At 35.9% G+C, this 21,271-nt stretch overlaps 1 protein-coding gene across 13 annotated transcripts in view; it reads left to right on the forward strand.

Annotated features, from left to right (window-relative positions):
* Positions 1-20,177, forward strand: part of CLOCK (clock circadian regulator) — a 120,611-nt gene extending 100,434 nt beyond the window's left edge. For 12 of the 13 annotated variants that reach the window (XM_019640851.1, XM_019640848.1, XM_019640847.1 and 9 more), the window contains 8 exons: positions 570-711; positions 3,056-3,156; positions 3,695-3,784; positions 5,157-5,309; positions 6,119-6,328; positions 7,067-7,272; positions 9,681-9,954; positions 12,691-20,177. In XM_019640851.1, the coding sequence (XP_019496396.1) occupies positions 570-711; positions 3,056-3,156; positions 3,695-3,784; positions 5,157-5,309; positions 6,119-6,328; positions 7,067-7,272; positions 9,681-9,954; positions 12,691-12,870 (1,356 nt within the window). In that variant the 3' untranslated portion in view covers positions 12,871-20,177. The remainder of the gene's footprint in view (positions 1-569; positions 712-3,055; positions 3,157-3,694; positions 3,785-5,156; positions 5,310-6,118; positions 6,329-7,066; positions 7,273-9,680; positions 9,955-12,690) is intronic. The other variant, XM_019640856.1, reaches the window with a different exon arrangement.
* Positions 20,178-21,271: the final 1,094 nt, after the last annotated feature.

The following is a 21,271-nucleotide window of genomic DNA, read 5'->3' on the forward strand; positions in this document are numbered from 1 at the left end:
ATATCCTCTGTGGAGAAATGTCTGTAAGACCTTTGCTGGTTTTGTAATTGGATTGTTTGGTTTTTTAATTTTTTGCTGTTGAATTGTAGAAGTTTTTTATATATTCTGGGTATTAATTTCTTATCAGATACTGCAAATGTTTTGTCCCATCCATGGGTTGCCTTTCCCCGCTGGTATACTGTCCTCTGAAGAACTTTTTGTTGCTTGTTCTTTTAATGTCATATTCAAGAAATCACTCCCCAATCCAATGTCATGAAGCTTTTCCTCTTCTAAAAGTTTTATAGTTTTAATTCTTATGTTTAGGTCTTTGATCCATTTTGAGTTAATTTTTGTATATAGTAATAGTCCAACTTCATTCTTTTGCATCTGTGGGATTTTTAAATTGAGAATGAACCCAAAACTTTTTGGCTATAAAAAATACGTTTTCGTTTATTTGTTATATACCCAGATATCACTGCTTTGTTAGGGGAGAAAACTAATTTGGGTGAGGAGAGTTTAGCAGGCAATATTGATAATTTGGGATCTCTGAATTGAACCACAAGAAAACATTTATTTTATTTTCTCCTTAGAGCCAAGATTCTGGGTCTGATAATCGTATAAACACAGTCAGTCTCAAGGAAGCATTGGAAAGGTTCGATCACAGCCCAACCCCCTCTGCTTCCTCCCGGAGTTCAAGAAAATCATCTCACACAGCAGTCTCAGACCCTTCCTGTGAGTACTCTAGCTTGAATGCAGGCTTCCTTTAAAGAGAATGTTTCTAAATTGTCTGTGTTACTGGTATCAGCATTTTTCCTCAAATGTTACTTTAAAATAAATTTTTACATTTCTGAAATATATTAATCTTTCCAGTAAGAGGCACATTGCTCACATTTAGCAAAAAACGAAGTTTATGAGTAGTCTCTAAAATACGTAGATAGTAATGTTGTTATTGCTAAGTTGTTTTTAATCATCCCTCAAAAAGGAAGCAAAAATGTTTGTTTTTTTTACTGGTAGAGCCAGTAAGTAGTTTTAAGTTTGCTTTTTGAATGTTTTGGGGTTTTTTTTTAGTGTCTTATATTTATGAAGACTGGCATAATTGTCAGTAAATTAGTAACTTTTTTTAAGAGTAACTTTTATTTCTCGGTTTTAAAAGTATATATAATAAGAAGAAACTATTCAACATTGTGGGTAGAACATCAAAGAGGTTTAATATAGGATTTCTGACATTGTTTCTCCCTATTATATCTCTTTGTTTAAAAAAAATTATTGTGGTGGGCCTGCCGAGTGGCGCGTTGGTTAAGAGCTGGCTTGGAATGCCACAAGGCCCCGGTTCGGATCCCACATATGAGGGCCAGTGACACTGCCCTCTACAGCTAAGATGCTGAACAACAGCTCAACCTGGAGCTGGGCTGCCGTGAGTCGCCGGCGACGGCGTAGGCTGCAGCCCCTGTGGCAGTGGGTTGCCATGGGCTACCGTGTGTAGCCAGCAGCCAGCGTGAGCGGCCAGCAGCCGCAGTGAGCGGCCGTCCAGAAGCCGGCGACTGATCTGCCTCGCCCAGGAAGAGCGCAATGATGGTGCCAACTTGGGCCAGTGAAGCAACGTCCTCCACAACTAGACTGAAGAACAAAACGACAGCAACTTGTTTGTTCCCCTTCCCCCAATTCCCAGCGCTGTTCCCATCCCCCCAATTCCCCAATAAAAATCTTAAAGAAAAGAAAAATTATTGTGGTAACAGCACTTAAAATGAAATCTACCCTCTTAAATTTTTAAGTGTACAATAGTTTATTGTTGATGATAGGTACAGTGTTGTCCTGCAGATCTCTCGAGTTCATTCATTGTGCTTAACTGTAACTTTATGCCCATTGATTAGTCACCACTTACCCCTTTCCATCCTTTGGCAATCATACTTCTCTTTGATTCAATGAATTTGACTATTTTAGATACCTCATATAATGCAGTGATCCACTACTTGTCTTTCTGCCATTGGCTTATTTCACTTAGCTTGATGTCCTCAGGGTTCATCCATGTTGCCACATATTGCAGAATTTTATTCTTTTTTGAAGCTTGGATAGTATTCCATTGTATGTATATACAACATTTTGTTTATTCATTTATCTGTCAATGGACATTTAGGTTGTTTCAACATCTTGGCTATTTGTAAATAGTGCTACAATGAACGTAGTGCTAATCTCTGAGAATCTGATTTCAGTTCTTTTGGGTAAATACTCAGAAGTGGGATTTCTGGATCATGTGGTAGTTCTATTTTTAATTTTTTGTGAAATCTCCACACTGTTTTCCTTAGTGACTGCACTGTTTCAGATCCCCACTAAGATTTTGCAAGAGTTCCAGTTTCTCCTCATTTTGCCAACACTTGTTGTTTTGTCTTTTTGATTATCGTTATTTTGACAGGTGTGAGGTGGTATTTCATTGTGGTTTTGATTTGCATTTCCCTGATGATTTGTGACGTTGAGCATTTATTCATATACCAGTTGGCCTTCTGTATATTTTCTATAGAGAAATGTCTGTTCAAGTCCTTAAGCCATTTTTTAATTGAATTAGCTTTTTTACTACAGAGTTTTAGGAGTCGTAACCATTTCTATATTTAAAGTTTTCCTATTTCAAATATTTCTTTGTCCTTAAAAAAGAAGTAATTACGGTGGCTGGTTAGCTCAGTTGGTTAGTGTACAGTGTTCATAACACCAAGGTTGCTGGTTCAATCCCCACATGGATCACTGAGTTGTGCCCTCCACAACCATTGGGTTGTTGGAAAAGTCATGACGCATTTTTGCAATGAAAAACAGAAAAAATATGTCATGACTTTTCCGACAACCCAATAGATTGAAATAACTACTTGACTTGGAGCTATTGGATCCTGGAAAAACACACTGTTCCCCAATTAAAAAAAAAAGGGGGATTAAAACGAATTAGCTTATCATTGTAAACTTGACTTTTGAATAATTTAGAAAAACAACCCAAAGACCTTATTTTTATTCACTGAAATGCATTTTGAGATTCATCGTTGAAAACTGTATTTTATACAGTGACTAATGCTGTTCTGTTTTTGTTTGATCTCAGCTACACCAACAAAGATCCCAACGGATACTAGCACTCCTCCTAGACAGCATTTAGCAGCTCATGAAAAGATGGCACAAAGGAGGTCATCATTCAGTAGTCAGGTAAACTCTTTAGTTAGTGTACTTCTGAATGAAGATTGATTAAAAGGGAAACAAAGTCATGTAAATCTTCAGAAATTAATTGATTCATTATCTTTCAATAAATATCAAAATAGTTGTTGATATATATAACACTTGAGATCTTTATTTTTTTGTGAAGTAGTTGTCAAATATATCAGTCCTTTTAATTCTTTTTCAAGTAACATGTTAGGTATTTCTTTCAGTTATTAAAAGCTGATAATTTAGAGCCATTCTCTGTATAAGTTTAAATACCTATCACTTTCAGCTAAATCCAGTCAACTTTTATTGAGAGCCCATGCAGGGTAATGTGGCAGGTGCTTTGGAAGATAAAAACACCAATAGGGAACAGGCATTTTCATTGTAGAGGGGGAGACATGCCTGTACTCAACTGAAAATGTATGAGGCAAAAGTTATTCAGTTATAAAGATAACATGGTGATATTTCTGGTGGAAGTACTCATGCATGGGAATGATCATCACTCCAGTGTTTTTGTTTTGTTTTGTTTTGTTTTTGCTTCTAGTCAATAAATTCCCAGTCTATTGGTCAATCATTAACACAGCCAGTGATGTCTCAAGCCACAAATTTACCAGTTCCACAAGGCCTGTCCCAGGTATTTTTATTTGTTTGTTTGTTTTGAGTATTTTGAAATGATAAATTACTTTTAAGCTAATAAACAGACTTTTAAAAAAAATTCTTACAGATATAGTGAATCTCAACTGTGGGCATGTAGAATATCTGGGGATATTTTTATTATTTTTGTTTTGGGGTACCACTGGCCCTTAGTTTGGTAGGCAAGGGCCAGAGATGCTAATTATCTTTTAGGATGCATGACAGTTTTGCACAATAAAGAATGACCCTGCTTAATATGTTACAGCACCATCTTTGAGAAACACCACAGACAGTAATATATTAAAGATGAAATGCAGCTTTTCATTCTGTTCTTCCTATGGATTTTGGAAGGATCAAGTAATTTTATTCATTTATTCATTTGTTCATATATAGGACATTTATTGAGTTCCTTGTATGTGTCAGATATTGCAGGTCCTGGCAGTACAAATATATAATATCTATATTACAAGGCTTTATTACAATGACAGACAACTACAATACATTATATAGCCTATGCTCAAGGTATATAGGCTGAGAGGTGCGCATATTGGGTGACAACCAATGCAACCTGAGGAGGTGAAGGAACTGTTTTTGCTTGAAGGCCGACTGAGTGGCTCAATTGGTCAAGAGCTCGCTCAAGAGAGCGACCTATGAGCAACAGGGTCACAGGTTCGATTACCGGCCCAAGCTGAGCTGCCGCTGAGCTGCCAACAGGTGGCAGGATGGCTCAGCTTAAAAAACAAACAAAAACAAAAAACCAAAGGCCGTAAGTGATTTCAGAGCACACAAGAATTTTTGCTTGGGCTGAGCCTGAAAAAGGCCTAACGTAGAAATAAGCAAGACAAAGTAGCAGTATTACAAAAGTGACATGAAATTACTTTTGATTATAACTTCCCAACTTGTAATTTATGACTCTGCACTCATTCAGTGCCTCAAACAGTAAAAATAGTAGTAGTAGTAGTAGTAGTAGTAGTAGTAGTAGTAGTAGTAAAAGTAATCCAAAATTTTCTATGTTGTTTGTTATTAAATATACCTTCACTTAAAAGTATCTTAATTTCAAATAATGATAGTTAACAATAGTTAAAAACAATGTTTTACTAAAAATACCTTTGTCTTACATGGTTATTATTTAAATTATACAGAGGGCACTTATACAAATATATTGAGAATTTGGTAATAAATTTCCTAAACATTGTAATTTTGACTTCTAGCAACATATGATCATGTAAAATGTTCATAATAGCACTGTTATTAAATATTATATGTACCTTTTACAGTTATTGAGTCCTCAAATCCTTTTTATTCTGAACATTGATAGAATTTTTATGTGAATATTTTAAAATATTACACTTTTTCCATACATGGTGCTTCAGTTTCAGTTCTCAGCTCAATTAGGAGCCATGCAGCATCTGAAAGACCAACTGGAGCAACGAACACGGATGATAGAGGCAAATATTCATCGGCAACAAGAAGAATTAAGAAAAATTCAAGAACAACTTCAAATGGTTCATGGTCAAGGCCTGCAGGTAAGTTATTACTATATTTGGTTCAAAGTATGCCATTCACCTTTTGGTTTCTTAGGAAAATTGATTATTCTTAATTTAAAATGAGATGCAGGAGATACATTTCAATAAATACTCATTGGTTACCTACTCAGTATGATTGCATTTACAATATCTAAAAGATAATTGATTCTTAAAAGTATTTCCATCAGCATCCTTGTTTCTCCAGATAAGAGTCATCTTTTAGCAGTTCAAGTTTTAGTAAACTTAAACCCATAATATAAAAATTATATTTTACATAGACTTTTAGGTATGTGTAGGTACAGAATTTATAAATCATTCATCATTGTTTTAGTAAAATAACGAGTAGGTATAATTTGATAGTTTTATTTGGTCAACCAGCAAGGTCAATCTAAAGTTCTGTCTGTCAAAGGAGACTAGGACTTTGGTAAGGAAAACTTTAACTGAAAACTACTTCCATCTAGTGGCGTAAATTGTAAATGATAAGCAATGCAGAGGTGCCTTGTAGAAAGCAGTGAGTAGCATTGAGTTAGGGTAATGCTAACTGATACAACAAATAATCTCCAAAATGTAAAATACTCAAAGATTTTGAAATTTCTGACACTTTTTCTAACAATTGGAAACATGATATATTTAGGATGACTGGAAGAATGATTCTGAGGTATGTTTTATTCAGTAATTATTTATTGCTAATTGTTCATTCAGAATGACATAGTCTTGTTATTTGCTTTTTGCTTTTTTTTTTTAATGCTCTCATTCTTCTTTGTTTTGAATCTACAAACCTCATTTTAATGTAATCTTTATTTTTAAAGATGTTTTTACAACAATCAACCCCTGGGTTGAATTTTGGGTCCGTTCAACTTTCTTCTGGAAATTCATCTAACATCCAGCAACTTGCACCTATAAATATGCAAGGCCAAGTTGTTCAAACTAACCAAATTCAAAGTGGAATGAATACTGGACACATTGGCACAACTCAGCATATGATACAACAGCACACTTTGCAAAGTACATCAAGTCAGGTAATGTTGTTGAGTACAGTGGGCTATGGAGTGTTCAGTGATTGAAATGTATACTATTGCTAAAACAAAAATAAAGCTCTATCTTGAACAATACCCTATTTAAAAATTTAATAGTAATAATTAGAAAGTATAGTATTGAGTGATTATTAAAATATTTTGTGCAAAATTGTTAGTTCTGAAACTGTTGAATGAAAAATGATTTCAATATTTTGACATTTAAAAATTTTTGCAAATTAAAAAAAAATAGACATACAAGACTACTTCTATGTGTTAAAAAGGTTTGACTTGCAAAAGAGGCTGGTCAGGCAACATGTTACCATATGTGAAAAATAAATTATTAAGGCAGTGATGGTTTAATCACTGTTCCAGGAAATTTTGGTAATTGGTATACATCGGTGACTTTAATAAATTCCAGGGCTTCAAATGAAATATATAAAAATGTCTAATGTCAGTCACTCACTTTGGGCATTTAACAGAAATTCTTCATGTATATTTACATCATCTCTGTTAAGATCATGCTCCTTTTTCTAAAGTCATAACATACCTTCCAGCAAATATTGAAAACTGATGCATTCTCAGTTACTACAAGTCATTCCTTTGTTGTCAGATTTCTTCCAGAGTAATATGTCCTGCCACTTCTTTTTCTGTCATGTCAACTATTGTTAGGATAATGTAGAAGCATACTTCCTGATGTAAATGTTTTCAGTTAATCTCTCATTAAAGTCTTATTTTTTCTAGCAGAATCAACAAAATGTACTGAGTGGGCACAGTCAACAAACCTCTCTTCCTGGTCAGACACAAAGCACTCTCACAGCCCCACTGTATAACACGATGGTGATTTCTCAGCCAGCGGCCGGAGGCATGGTCCACATTCCATCTAGTATGCCGCAGAACAGTACCCAGAGTGCTGCAGTAACTACGTTCACTCAGGACAGACAAATAAGGTAGCTGGTGTATTTCATAGGTCGCTCGAAAGTTGTAAATTAATTCATAGAAAAATCAATAATTTAATTTTTAAAAACGTGATTTTAGTTTGCTCATTCCAGCCAGTATTCTTGAATTTGAAATAAAACCTCAGGATGTATCCATTGTTTAAGGACTTTATAATAGAAAGATAACAAATTTTGTTTCCTGTGCAAAAAATGTGCTAGGAAATGCAGAGGATTCCAAAAAAATGTATGCACATATTAAGAAAGGAAACCTGTATTAAAATTGTAATACTCAATATATACCAGTAGCAAAAGATGAATACAAGTCACGTTTGACATCTGCAATTACAAGGGGTGCTCAGAGTGGTTACCATCAGCATCCAGACACTCCTGATTATAGCGAACTACTGCTTGAGCAACATTGACCAACGTGTCCACTTGAATACATTTTTTTTGGCACCCTGGTATTATAGAATCGTAATATGAGTTTTATGACAGGCTTTGTATCACTGTGGACCTTTAATCACTTGAATACGGATACTGTTGAGTTTTCATGTAGTAACAATGGTTAGGGTGTACACTACCATAAGTTTACATATGTTATGGAATAAAAAGCTTACCTTTCTTGAGTTTGTTATGTATGATACTAAGTGCTCAAAATATGTTATTTAATTCCTTTTTTTCCTTTCTTTGTGTGTTTTGTGTGTTTTATTTTCCAGATAAGAAAAAAGTGAGTTTTTAGTAATTTGGTCAAGGACCTATAGCTAGTTAAGGGGGAGAAGAAGGGGTCCTGGATTCAAGACTCAGTGTCTGATTTCATAGCTCAAATGCTTAAACATACACTGCACTAAACTTTCGTGGGCCATTCTAGAAAAGCAGTCCTCTATAGTTTATTTTAGTAGGAAGCCCAAATAGCTGACTTAGAAACAAATTTTTTGAAGAAATGCCATTTTCATATATTGGGAAGCCTTAACTTTAGGATCTCTACAGTTTTAAAACTTATATTTTAAGTACATTTTATTTTAAACTTATTTTACTGCAATGCAAGTAGGCTGCTGCTTTTATAGTATAATTTTGCTATTATATTTGACCGTGAAATAGATTATATTAAAATCCAATTAATTTCCAGAAAGTAAAGAAGCTGCAGGATCACAGAGGTGGTAAGAGCAGAAAGAACTCATTTCTTCTCTTTGAAACTCAGTTCCTTTAAGTTAAAAAGTCAGACTTTAACAAACGAATAAGACAAACAAAAAAAACCTCATAGACACAACAGCACTTAGGTGGTTACCAGAGGGTAAGAGGGGAGGGAGATGGTAGATGAGGGTAAAGGGAGTTAAATATATAGTGATAGAAGGAGAACTGACTCTGGGTGGTGAACACACTGTGATATATAGATGATGTATTATAGAAATGTATACTTGAAACCCATGTAATTTTACTAACCATTGTCACCCCAATAAATTTTAATTAAAAAACAGACATTTTACAAACAACAAATAGATAAATGTCATATTACTATAAAAAAAATAAAAATAAAGTGGTTCTATTTTGCTGAAAGAGAGGTGTGTGGTCTGAGAGAGCTTCGTGGAGGGAGATAACTCAGCCTGAGTGTTACAGAGCTTAGCTTTGGGTGTGCGCGTGGCTGGGAGCCTGGGGAGGAAAGTCTAGGTAGAGAGGACAGCATATACAAAGCCACAGAAGTGATAGTTAAGCAGAAGTAGATTGAGGAATGTCTTTTGGTGCCAGAAATGCTAAGTGACCATTTGTATATCTTCTTTGGAGAATTATCTATTTAAGATCCTTGCACATTTTTTAATCTGGTTGTTGTTGAGTTGTAGGATTGCTTTATATATTCTATTTGTTAACCCCTTATCAGATATATGATTTGCAGATATTTTCTCCAGTTCTGTGGATTGCCCTTTCACTGTGTTGATAGTGTCCTTTGATGCATAAAAGTTTTTAATTTTGGTATACAATTTATCTATTTTCTCTTTTGTTATCTGTGCTTTTAGTGTCATATCCAAGAAAACACTGCCCAATCCAGTGTCATGAAACTTTTCCCCTCTCTTTTCTTCTAAGAGTTTTATATTTTTAGTTCTTATGCTTAGGTGTTTAATCAATTTTGAGTTAATTTTTGTATATGGTGTAAGGTAAGGGTCCAACTTCATTCTTTTGCATGTGGATATCCAAAAAAAATTTGTATTTTTGTTTATGATCATTTCATTTTACTGTATACACATTTTTGTTTTACTGGTGTCCCAAATGGAATCTTTAAAAACATGAACCAAAATTGGGACATACGGCTTTAAAAAAACTAAATTGACAATATCATTGGGTATTATCTTAGAGAAACATTCAGCCCACTGTCGTTTATAATGTATATCTTATTATTTCTGACTCCCCTTCTTTCTTTTCTGTTACAGATTTTCTCAAGGTCAGCAACTTGTGACCAAATTAGTAACTGCTCCTGTAGCTTGTGGGACAGTCATGGTACCTAGCACTATGCTGATGGGTCAGGTGGTGACTGCCTACCCTACTTTTGCCACACAACAGCAGCAGTCACAGACATTGACAGTCACGCAGCAGCAGCAGCAGCAGCAGCAGCAACAACAGCAGAGTTCGCAGGAACAGCAGCTTACGTCAGTTCAGCAACCATCTCAGGCTCAGCTGACCCAACCACCACAGCAGTTTTTACAGGTAATTCTTCACATGGTGAAGCTGTCCGAAACCCATAAGCTCTTACATAGTGAAATTAGGCATTAAATGAATACTTTTATAAATAATCTGAAAAATCCATGTTAGCTTATTGTACAAGTTAAATTTCTATAAAAACAGAAAGCTTACCCCAGTTAGCTATATTTTCTTCCCTGTTTAATCTTTGGAAGACTCTTAGCCCTGCCATGGACATACCCAGTTATCTGAACTGCTGGATCGAATAAGTGGCTACTTCTTGCCCAGATCAAGGCACTTTATGTAGAGTTCTCTCTGGCTGGGTTTCTGGAATTCAAGCAAGGCACCTTTCTTTCTTCTCTTTCTTTCTCTAGTGACCCATCAAATCCTGTTCTCTACAGGATAAGGGTATCAAATGGGCTTTTTAAAAAATTAGGCAATTATCTTAAATTTTTTCAGGTTAAATTTTATAATTTTTTGGTTATAAATTAAGCAGAATACTGTGGAGACAGTATATGTCGTAATTAAGAACTTGGACTCTAAAGTCAGACTGCCCTGAGGTTCGGCCACTGCTGTACCACATACTGTGTGACCTTTGGCAGGTTACTTAACTTGCTAAACTTCAGTTTCCTCATTTATAATACAGAGGTGCTAATAGTTCATATCTCATGGGTAACACATGCATGGAAGTCACTGAACATAGTATAACTTGCTATTTTTTATGACCACAAATGATAGACACTCAGACTGACCAAAATGCAGACACAGATCTCACGTGGGTATGTCAGACAGGAGCTACCTATCTAAAAGATACAGAAGAAAGTCACCTAGGTCGGTATCCTCAGCAAGGAAACCGGGACAAATTTCTGGACCTCATTGCCCTCACTGGGGTAACACAGTAGCAGATTATGACATCTGGAAATCCAGCTTTTTCTCTTCTGTCCTAGGGGGAGCAATTTTGAATGTAGGCTAGTCTAGATTTGTTCTGGAGATCACTCCATGTAGCCAGCCACATATCATCAATTTTAGTTACACAACGTATGGTATAATTAGAAGATTTCATATTATACTGTATATTCAGGTATAAATATAGTGTTAATTATCGCCCTGGGAGTTCTGATCTAAATATAATTCTTAACTTGGTGATGTGGAAAACTAAAACAAGTTAGTTGCCTAGATCTCACAAGCCATGCAACCCCTTAGACCATAAGCCTATACTGCAGCCATTAATGACTGGCTTAGCTATTGTTATAAATGAATTAATAATTAGAATTTACAGCGAGTTAGAAACTATTGGGTTGTCAGAAAAGTCATGACACATTTTTGCAACAAAAACATAGAAAAAATACATCATGACTTTTCCGACAACCCAATATTATCTAGGGGAAATATATTCAATGAGAATTATGAGTAAGTAAAAGCTTTAAAAAGGATAGGACTTGCCTTAAGATTTCAGTCTTATAAGTCTGTCAGAACGAGGACCCCTAGAAGAATGAGCATTCTCTTCTCCCCCACTTCTAAAAGAAACATTCTAAAGACATGGGACCCCTAAAGAAATAAGTAGGCAGCATCCTTCAGAAATACACTCATATGTGTATTTCTCAAATTGTACACTCAAACTGTAAATACACAATTTGGCTTATTGTATAACACCTGGTTCCAAAAGGTACCTCTGTTGTAACCGTGGAAAGCTCATGAATATCCTGAGTTTTTTATCTTACAAAAGTTTTTTCTAATAACAAAGAGAGAAGGCAAATTGTCAAGGTTCTTGGCAAAGCTTAACTGGTTCTTAAAGTTCAAAGATCTATCTGTGTATGTATTCTTCATCTATATATTTGCAAAAATCACCCATCACTGTTTCATTTTAAAATTAGTTGTATGGTCAGTAGTGAGGAAGGACTTCAATTTTAAAAATTCACTCTTTTGGCTAGTTTCCTTTGTGTATCCAATAATAAAAATTAGGTGAAAGAAATGGAGGCTCCTAGAGTTGAGACTTGCCCAAGGTCACACATCTAATGAGTGGTGGAGTAAAACTCAGATCCAAGGCTTCTGACTTCAGATCCTGTGCCATTTCTTGTTTTATTTTGGCTTTTTGTTATACCACACTGCTACTTATAGGACTTAAGTCCCTAACTTTGCCTTCATTTTTATAATACCTTTAAATAATGATGTTAATATTTAATCTTCATAGAAACCCAACATGGAAAGCACTGTGATTATCCTTATTTTGTAAATGAAGAAACTGAGGCCCAGACAAGTAAATAGTTTGACCAAGTCGCACATTTAGTGATTGGGGCACCAGAGTTTGAGCCTGGACAGTGTAGCTCAGGCTTGTGCTCAGCCGCTGAAGTCCCACTCTCACCAACCAGAGGAACCTGTGCAAAGCCCTTGTCTATTTGACCTCAGAGTATTCGTGTTTCATATGTTCTTAGCGATGCTTAAAATTGACTATCTGTTTTAAATTGTGGTCTTTAGGACATAACAAGTGAAAAATATGTGTGGTTTGTCTCAAGACATAGATGGCTTTCTATACCATAAATTCTCTAGCTCTGATGCTTTTAAAAAATGTCTGTCACACTTTCAAAAGAGGGAAAGCCTTAGAAACATTTTCCACAATATCATTTTTAAATGAGAAAGCAAAAATTACATAGATTATGTGGAATTTAAGGGTTTTGTCCCCACGGAGTGTGGAAAACTTGAGTAATCTTAATGTAGACAGCATAATGGGGGTAAAGTAGTGTTGCATGATTCATTTGTCTTTAGACTTCTAGGTTGCTCCATGGGAATCCTTCAACTCAGCTTATCCTGTCTGCTGCATTTCCACTACAACAGAGCACTTTCCCTCAATCACATCACCAGCAACACCAGTCTCAGCAGCAGCAGCAACTGAGTCGGCACAGGACTGACAATCTGACCGATCCTTCCAAGGTTCAGCCACAGTAGCACACAGGCCTCTCTCCGACCTCACGGGAAGAAGGGGTTGGCCCATAAGAGTTGCTGACATGACCTGAGGATTAGGAGGAATAGTTCCAGCAGTTTCATGAGGTGCGCAGTATTGAGTGTTCTAGTTCCTCGAGTTAGTTAGCAAGGAAAACGCTGCCTAGTGCTACGTACATTAAATACCAGCCAGCAGATGATCATAGGGCCATAGCCAATTCTGACAGTGTTTTACTTGCCCAGATATTTTTTGATGAAAAAAGAGTATATTGCCAAATGTTAAGAAACTCAGCTCTGAAATATGACCTCCAGTGAATCAGAAAGGCACTAACAATGTTAGTAACTTTTAGTGGTTCTGTGCCTGTTTTCAAGTGTTACAGAGGACATACCACTGCCACGTCAGGGGTTTGCTTACAATGATGCCATGAAGACAGTCCATTAGACCCAGTAGGCCCTCTTCCCCAGCCCCTCTCCCTTTTCAGATAATGATGGAATCGTAATCAATTTCAGAATGTTGTGTGGGTTCAAATTCTCTATGTACAGATGCTGTAAAAATATTATGTATATGTCTGGATAAAAGGAAAGAAAGCAAAACATTCTGTATGCTGCATGAAAGCATTATCTCCTCCTCATAGGTATGAATACATTTCCTTAGATCCTGATACCATGTGCAAACTAATACATCCTTTGTTTTCCCTTTTGTTTACAACACGATAGTGTTCTATTCACTTTCCCGGAGCACAAGTCTTGTTCATACTTGGCTGTGATGTCACAGTTTGTTCAGTGAGGTATGATGTGCTGCTGGGAATAGATTTTTTTTTCAGGTTAAATTATTGAAATAACAGGATTTTCAAGTTACTCAGAAATATCCCTCATTTCATTGTTTTTCAGTTATGTTTGAAAATAGGATTTGCACTGCTTTATTTAGAAGGTTGATCACATATTTTGATATAGTTCATAGATGGAAATAGTTGTGTAAATGGTTTTCAACAAGCCTGAAAGTAATTTCAAGAATGTTTCAGTTTTAGGAGTAAAATTTGCACACAAAACATTTTAGGCACTTTTTAACATTCTCACTGGTGGGAATTTTAACTTTTAGGATTTGTTGGAATCTTTTTATTATCCTTCACAATTTCAATGCTTCTTTTAGTCAGAAATGATTCAGGGTTATTTGAGGGGGAAAAAAAACCCATAGTGCCTTGATTTTGATTCAGGTGATAACTCACCATCTTGAACTCATTGTCTGGTCTCAGTAGCAGTTTTGAAACCTTAGTGCATTTTTAATAGCATGTGGGTGTCAGTGCCATTATTATTCTCCTAAGTTCCTATGAAGACTGCTTTGAGTCTCTTGGGCTGGAAGTATAAATAATTTAGAAATAAAAAGATGACATCCTAACACTATTAGAGTCATGAATGTGATCACAAAATTGTTTTCCTGAACGAGCATCTTCCTTTAAAGCTAAGTAGCCATTTAAGAATTACTAGTAAATATTTGCTCAATATGATCTCGATATCCTACAGAGGAAAAAGGAGTGGGACTTGGCTTTGCCTTCACTACGCTAGAGCATTGTAACTCACATGCTTTCTAAACATGAACTAAGATTTCATTTGGCAATATCATATTCTTAAAAGGTAATAAATTCCAACAAATTGTATTCATAAAAAGCATTTTATATATTTTATGGTACTAATAATTAAATTTACAACTATAGAGCAATGGAAAATATCTTATTAGAATATCAAAAATTATTACTGAGAAAAGGGAAGACAGCAAGCTGAAATAAATCAAAATTGACCTTAAAGTTTATAACAGAATTGAGGTTGTTAAACAGAAAAGGTTTTGAGCAATGAAAATAACATAGTAGAGAATTGCTAGATAAAGGAGTCAGAGGAACTCTTAAGTCAGTTCTTAAAACTTTTCTGTTCTCAGCTTTGCTATCACACTTAAGGGACATATTTTGTCTTTCCGTAGAAAACTACACCTGGCCACACTTAAATTAGAAAATTCATGTTGAAAATGAAAACAACCAAAGAAAGTGGGTATCTACCCTTCTATAAAAGAAGTGTCACTAGATACCAATCAATAATTAACATATCAAGGAGCTCCTCTTCTAGCTAAATGATCATCCAGAATAGATTTCTGACTTTCTCCTGAATGTCAAGGGTAGTTGTCAGAATATGTGTGTACTTGGGCACACATACTCATAGACAAAATTGATGTTGTAGAATATGGCAACAGTACTTTCTCCCCTTTCAAATGGCCTTTCTTAACCTTATCATGCCATTCCATATGTATCTGAGTTGTGCCTCATTCATTTATTAGTGATATCTATCTAGTGATACGGATTTAGCTAATAAAAGATATGAAGAACTATTAAGGTTTATCCTCTAAGTACCATGCTTAAAAGAAAGATGGTGGATTGTGAGTACTGTGTACTTAACGTTAACGAAAACAAAGCCTAAGACAAGCCACAAAGTAAATGGGAAAGAAAATTAGACAAAATTTTGCATTTATATTTCCTGTTGTTTCTCACAGCTCATTTTTTTTTTTTTTCTGCTTAGAATTGATGGCTAAATATAAAGGAGCAGCTAGCTGCTTTTCCTTTGCTGTCAGGATGTAGTGTTGTGTTGGAAGAGGTGGTAAGCACCAACTGCCTCTTAGCTCCTCTAACTTTGTTTTCCTCCTGATTCTCTTCAACTTGGATTGCAGAGCGGTCCCTGCCCCCTCCCCCATGGAGATTTGAGCATTCTGATGAAGATTCAGCAGTTGCCTGTTCTTCCTTCATTTCTGTAGCCAAAGTTGTTAATTAAGATTCTAAATCTAAGTCATGAAAAAACGCCAAATAGAACACCTTTCAGCTACTTAAAAATCATATCTTCCCTCTGCTTTACTCTCAGTCAGTTTTTCTTAAAAAAACAAAACATTTTATTCTGGGTGCACTTTCTAGGTAAGAAATTGTTGAAGATAATAAGGAAAGCTGTTAGCTGTTCTGCAGTTATCATGCTTTGGACTGCTGTGGCAGGCACTGCAGGAGTCAGTATTGTTTTACCAACTACAGGTGAGGACTACAAGAACTGATAAAGTTGCTGCTGGGAGTGGAACCTAGACACTCAAAAGTACTCCATTTTTTGAGAGGAAAATATTCGTGGGAAAAGCAGACATCAGGGACGGGGGTAGCATAAAAGTAGATACTACAATTCAGCCTCCAAACTCTGCCCTAAGTTGAGGGGGTAATTTGAGTCCTGTGCTCTGCTTTGTTACTTAAAACTGGTGAGGGAATGTACTAGTGACTTTGAAGGGTTTGTTATAGATTACTCAGTGTGGAACAGTGTGAATGTTATTTGGGTTCTTGGGAAGTGCTGTGGTGTCAGTTGTTGCCTTAAAGCAGTCTGCGCAGTTAAAATTAAGGGCCCTGGAGCAGGGCAGCTCCAGAAGGGCGTCGTGTGCAGAAGGGAAATGAACCTTGTTCATTCGGGAAGCCTTAGCTAGGGGTCCTACAGACAGGTGTTATTTTAAACTGGATATTACTCAGCGTGTTTTAAAATGTTTCCACTACATTGAGATGAACTTTTAAAAAGTGGAATGAATGCAAATAGCATTTTACTCTAGTATTGTTCATTTCTACTTTTTTTCTTTTTCTGTATTTCTTTGGTGATTGGAAGTTTGTTGATGAACATTTGTGTAAAACTCATTCAAGTCTATAACCTTTCCAATATCTGTGACCCTGTTCATAGTCCCTCAGGAGTCATGTTGGAAGATGTAAACACTGGATATTACTATTGCTGAGTGAGTCTAGCCAGGAGTAAGCTGATTGGAATTTTTAGATGATGGAAAAGAAACAGCACAAAGGCACTTGCCATTTTAATAGTGATTGGAGAAAGAACCTTTTCAGTTTGTTTGGATTGGGTGAGCATTCTTCTAAAAGGAGCTTCTGAAGTAATTGCAGAGGAAAAGAGTTGACTATTTTTATAGCATATTTAATATATTTGTATATAACTATGAATATAGTAGGACCCCTCCCCCCCCACATCCTTCCACTTTTCTAATCTCCTACCCCCTTCGCCATAGCTAGTATCGCCTCATCCGCATGGGTAATGTGCCTACTGTCAGCCTACCAAAAGTTAGTGCTGCTGCTTTCTGAGACAGGTGAGACGACCCAACTCTCATGCCTGGGGATCCTTATATAGGAATAGCACACACTTTTCAAACAACATACCACAGTCTAAAAGCATCATTTTGAAATGTAACAAGCACTTTATTGCAATTATTCATTTTGATAAAGTTTATTATCTTATAGGCATTACCATTTCTAAAGGATCCCCAAATCATCACTTAGGTGAAATTTAAAAATGACACATTTCTGAGAAATGTTTAGATCCAATGAACCGTAGTAGGTTTATGGGAGTGATTTCAAGGTAGCCAAATGAACTTTGACTTTTGTTTTGAATGTGGTGGAGTCAAGAGATTGTAGATGCTAGTTTCATATAGACACTATTGTAAACCTATCTTGCCTATTGTGTGGACACCAAAAGAGACCAATGAGCCTGTTTATTTTCAGAGGTCTAGGAAAATTGCATCAGTGTGAATAGATGTATAAAGCCAACCTACAAGTGATTGTTAGTAATACTTTAGAATACGATCATTTCAAGAATTATTCTGGGTGTTTTAAATGTGCTCTGAAATGTTGGCATGCCATTTCAGTGTTTCCATTTGAATTGCTCTTGTAATATTTTTGCACAAAAAGGACTGAGAAAGACTACTTTGGTTGAAGAAAAAAAGTGTAATTTGGTCTTAATGACTCCTGTGGAAACACTGGGGATGAATTTTGTTGGTATAGTTATTAATTCAGGATATTTAAACAGTATTGAACAGCTCACAAGAAATTAAACAAACGTGGATATTTAAAAATTAAACCTTTCTTTCCATGTGACTGTTTTGCATATTTCCCCCATGTCATAATTTAACACTACATTCCTTGTTTTTCTTAAATAAAATAATACTTTGCAGGTTCTGTTTTGAGTATTTAACAATATTTTGTAAGCTGCCTGGGTTTTCCTAGGGAAACGTTCTTTAATGAAATAGGATATCATTTATGAAGAGACTATTAAGTGAAATTCCATCACCACCACCAGCAAACACTGAGGTGCTGCATTAAGTGACAATCAAATAGTGAGTATTTATGGAAGAATTTAGAAAGTGGTTTTAAAGAAGAAATTGCTTTGTAAGCAGTTCTCTAGGTTTCTTGAATAAAAATGGCTACATGTATTTATTTATATTTTTAAATACCTTGTGTTCTGTTTTCTCATCGGAGTGATTTCACAGTGTCATGTATTTAATTTGTGGTTTATTTTGTTTTGCCTTGTAATCTCTGACTTGGAGAACTAGCTCTTCTTACCGGGGGTGCAGCCGCTAGCCCTCAGGACTGCTTGTCCTGGCCAGGCCAAACCTGGTTTGCTTCAGGGCAGCAGCGGAGGGCGGAGCTCCAGAGGCCCCTGTGCTTCCCTCCTGTTCTCAGTTTGTTTTAAGAAAAATATTAAAGGTAACTCCTTTCAAACGTGCTTCAGATAGCTCCAACCTTTTTCTAGTTTCACTTGCTGCCTTTTCTATTTTGGGGGTACTTTTTATATTCCCCAACACAGCCAAAGGCCAGTATGACAGAACCAGTGGCACATGTTGCCTGTTTTGCCCATTTGGGGAAATGTTAGTAAAATGATCAGCATCTTCTAACAGCCACTGCTATCATATCTGAATTCAAATCCATTGAAAGTCTTTAAATATAGGTGGAACAGTGTATACACACTGCAAACTCTTCTACAAAAGAATTTTTGCTGTCTCTATAGTGCTGCCTGGTCTTTTAAAACAAAACAAAACCTCCACACACAGCACTGCCCAATAAAGCAGTTTGAACATTTGAAGCCTAGAAATTTGAGGATACTTCTTGCTGGTGTGCATTGGAACAGAATTCTCCACTTTGGGACTGTCAGAGTAGCTCCTGAGTCCTACAGGCCAGGTACAGGGCGCACTGTCTACCTTTTGGGGTCCCTTGGAGAATGGTAATTAAGTCAACCACAAGTTGGATTTAATAATGTAAAAAATGTTTCTTAACTCTGAGGGTTAAATTGAAGATGTGATGTTTTCAAATGTATGCTTTTAAATTTCTGAGGAAACAAACTGTGACATCGCTTTAAAAACGACATTCAAATGTTTTATAATAGGTGTTTTTGAGTTGGCCTGTACTGGTACAAATTCACTGCTGGCAATGGTTGTGCCAGTACTAGTGTTAAGTGTAGGGAAAGCTGTATTATCTTCAGATTGATGTATTATATAACTAGACAATCATCATCAAGCAAAAAAAAAGGCCAGGAAATGTCCTCTTTCTTTTTCAGTAGCTATGCCAGCTAGAACAGCTGTAATTTAGACCATTCTAGAATTAGTTTGAAATCTGTTTTACTGCCGTGTAAACGTTGGGGACGGACTTCTCTGTGGCACTTGCACGTTCACTCTATGTAAAGATTGAAGCCCAAAGATGAGTTACATTCAGTGCTGTATTGAAACCAGTTAGTGCAAAAAAAAATGTTTTATCTTTGTAAATTTCTAATTGTTAACATCAGTTGGTAGCTTAAAAACACACCAAATTCTAATGTTCTGTATGGTTCTTAGTGTGCTACATTGCTGTCCTTACTGCTTGGTTCTTGGTTTTAAATAAAATTTAGATGTAGGCTAACATTCTTACTTCCAAAAGGGTGGAGCTATAAATGGCTAACTAATCTTGAGGTATTTTTCCTAAAGCAAACATTTAATTGGAATCCAAATTGATTAACAGAAATGAGACTAACGTTTTTCCAGGTATTGTCTTCAGCCCAAATCCTAAATTGCACATAAGCACGAAGGGGTAATGAATGGTTTCAACGGTGCTATTTTAGGTTCTCTGCAATTTTCATGAGCTATGTGTAGAAATATAATATTGTATAAAATGGGGATCATTTTGTTACTGATATTGCCATTTTAATTTGGTGTTACAATTGGTTACACTTGTTTATCAAAGCTATCCTTTGAGAAGAGGTAAAATGTGTTATCAGCCTACCTTCACTCAGGCATATTGCTATCTGATAATTTTCCCAGGTTATGATGTGCATCGTTTTTTAAAACTACATGTACTATTATAATGCTCTTTCCCATACTCTTATAATGTATTCACAACCTAAAATTACAGCAAGAGCCAAGCAGTAGCATTGTTTTTTTTGTAAATGTAAAAATTAGATCCAGACTTTGTTTCCTTATTCAATTTCAAAAATAAAAAATACCTCAGTGCTATGTTTTTCAGTATCACCTGCATTTCTCAAAAAATAACACCTGCTTTATGTGGCACATAACTTGTAAGAATCTCATCATTTTGGATTTTAAAGAGACTATTAAATATTTTTAAATCACTACCAATGAAATTTTCCTTTTTTTTTTTTTGTCCCCAGCAATGGAGTCTTAACGGAGTGATTTTTAACTTGTAGTTTAGGTATGAGCTACCAAATTCTGAGTAGTTATGTCCTGTTACAAGATTTTGGTGCCTCAAAGCTATGCTGTTATTCACATATTAAGCTACTACTAGGACCAGGCTGCCTGCATTGCCAAGTTTGGGCTATGATGGTACCAGCTACTTTCTAACAAGGAATTATCCTTTCTGTTCTTGGAAAAGAAATAATGTAATTCCCCACTTTTCTGTTTATAATCTAAGGCAGTATTAGGGGTATCTAACTACAGAGAAGGATGGTGTAGTCTTGGGACTTAACCTGAAATTTCTTCGAAGTACTTTTTTTTTAATTCATGGACACTTTTTCTGCCCTGTAATATACTTTTTTTTTTTTAATTTTGTTTTATTGGGGAACTGTGGTTTTCCAGGACCCATCAGCTCCAAGTTGAGTAGTTGTTTCAATCTAGTTGTGGAGCATGCAGCTCAGTGGCTCATGCAGGGATTGAACTGGTAACCTTGGTGTTACGAGCACTGCGCTCTAATCAACTGAGCTAACCAGCCACCCCAATATAATATACACTTTAAAGGAGTTCTCCAACTACCATCAAGTTTCCAAACATGACTTTTTCATCAGTATGTGCTACTGCTTTTTAACTGACCAAGCTACCTTTAGATCTCCTCAGTTGTGGTGTTAGCTGTCATTCCCATTTACTACTGCAGAATGGTTTGCTGTATTGACAATGCTGGGTTATTATGAAAGATTATGTTCTTTCATTTCTTCAAACTACAAATTTACTATAAATTGTGGACTTTGACAGTAGCTCAGTAAACCTGAATTGCTCTGGGTCTACTATTACATACTTCATACAAGGAACATACAGGAATTTCTAAAGAACTGACTTTGGGTTGAAAGAGACTATTGATGGCAATGTTATTGCACA

This window comes from Hipposideros armiger, unplaced genomic scaffold (assembly GCF_001890085.2).
Source record: "Hipposideros armiger isolate ML-2016 unplaced genomic scaffold, ASM189008v1 scaffold_53, whole genome shotgun sequence".
Classification (NCBI taxonomy): Eukaryota; Metazoa; Chordata; class Mammalia; order Chiroptera; family Hipposideridae; genus Hipposideros; species Hipposideros armiger.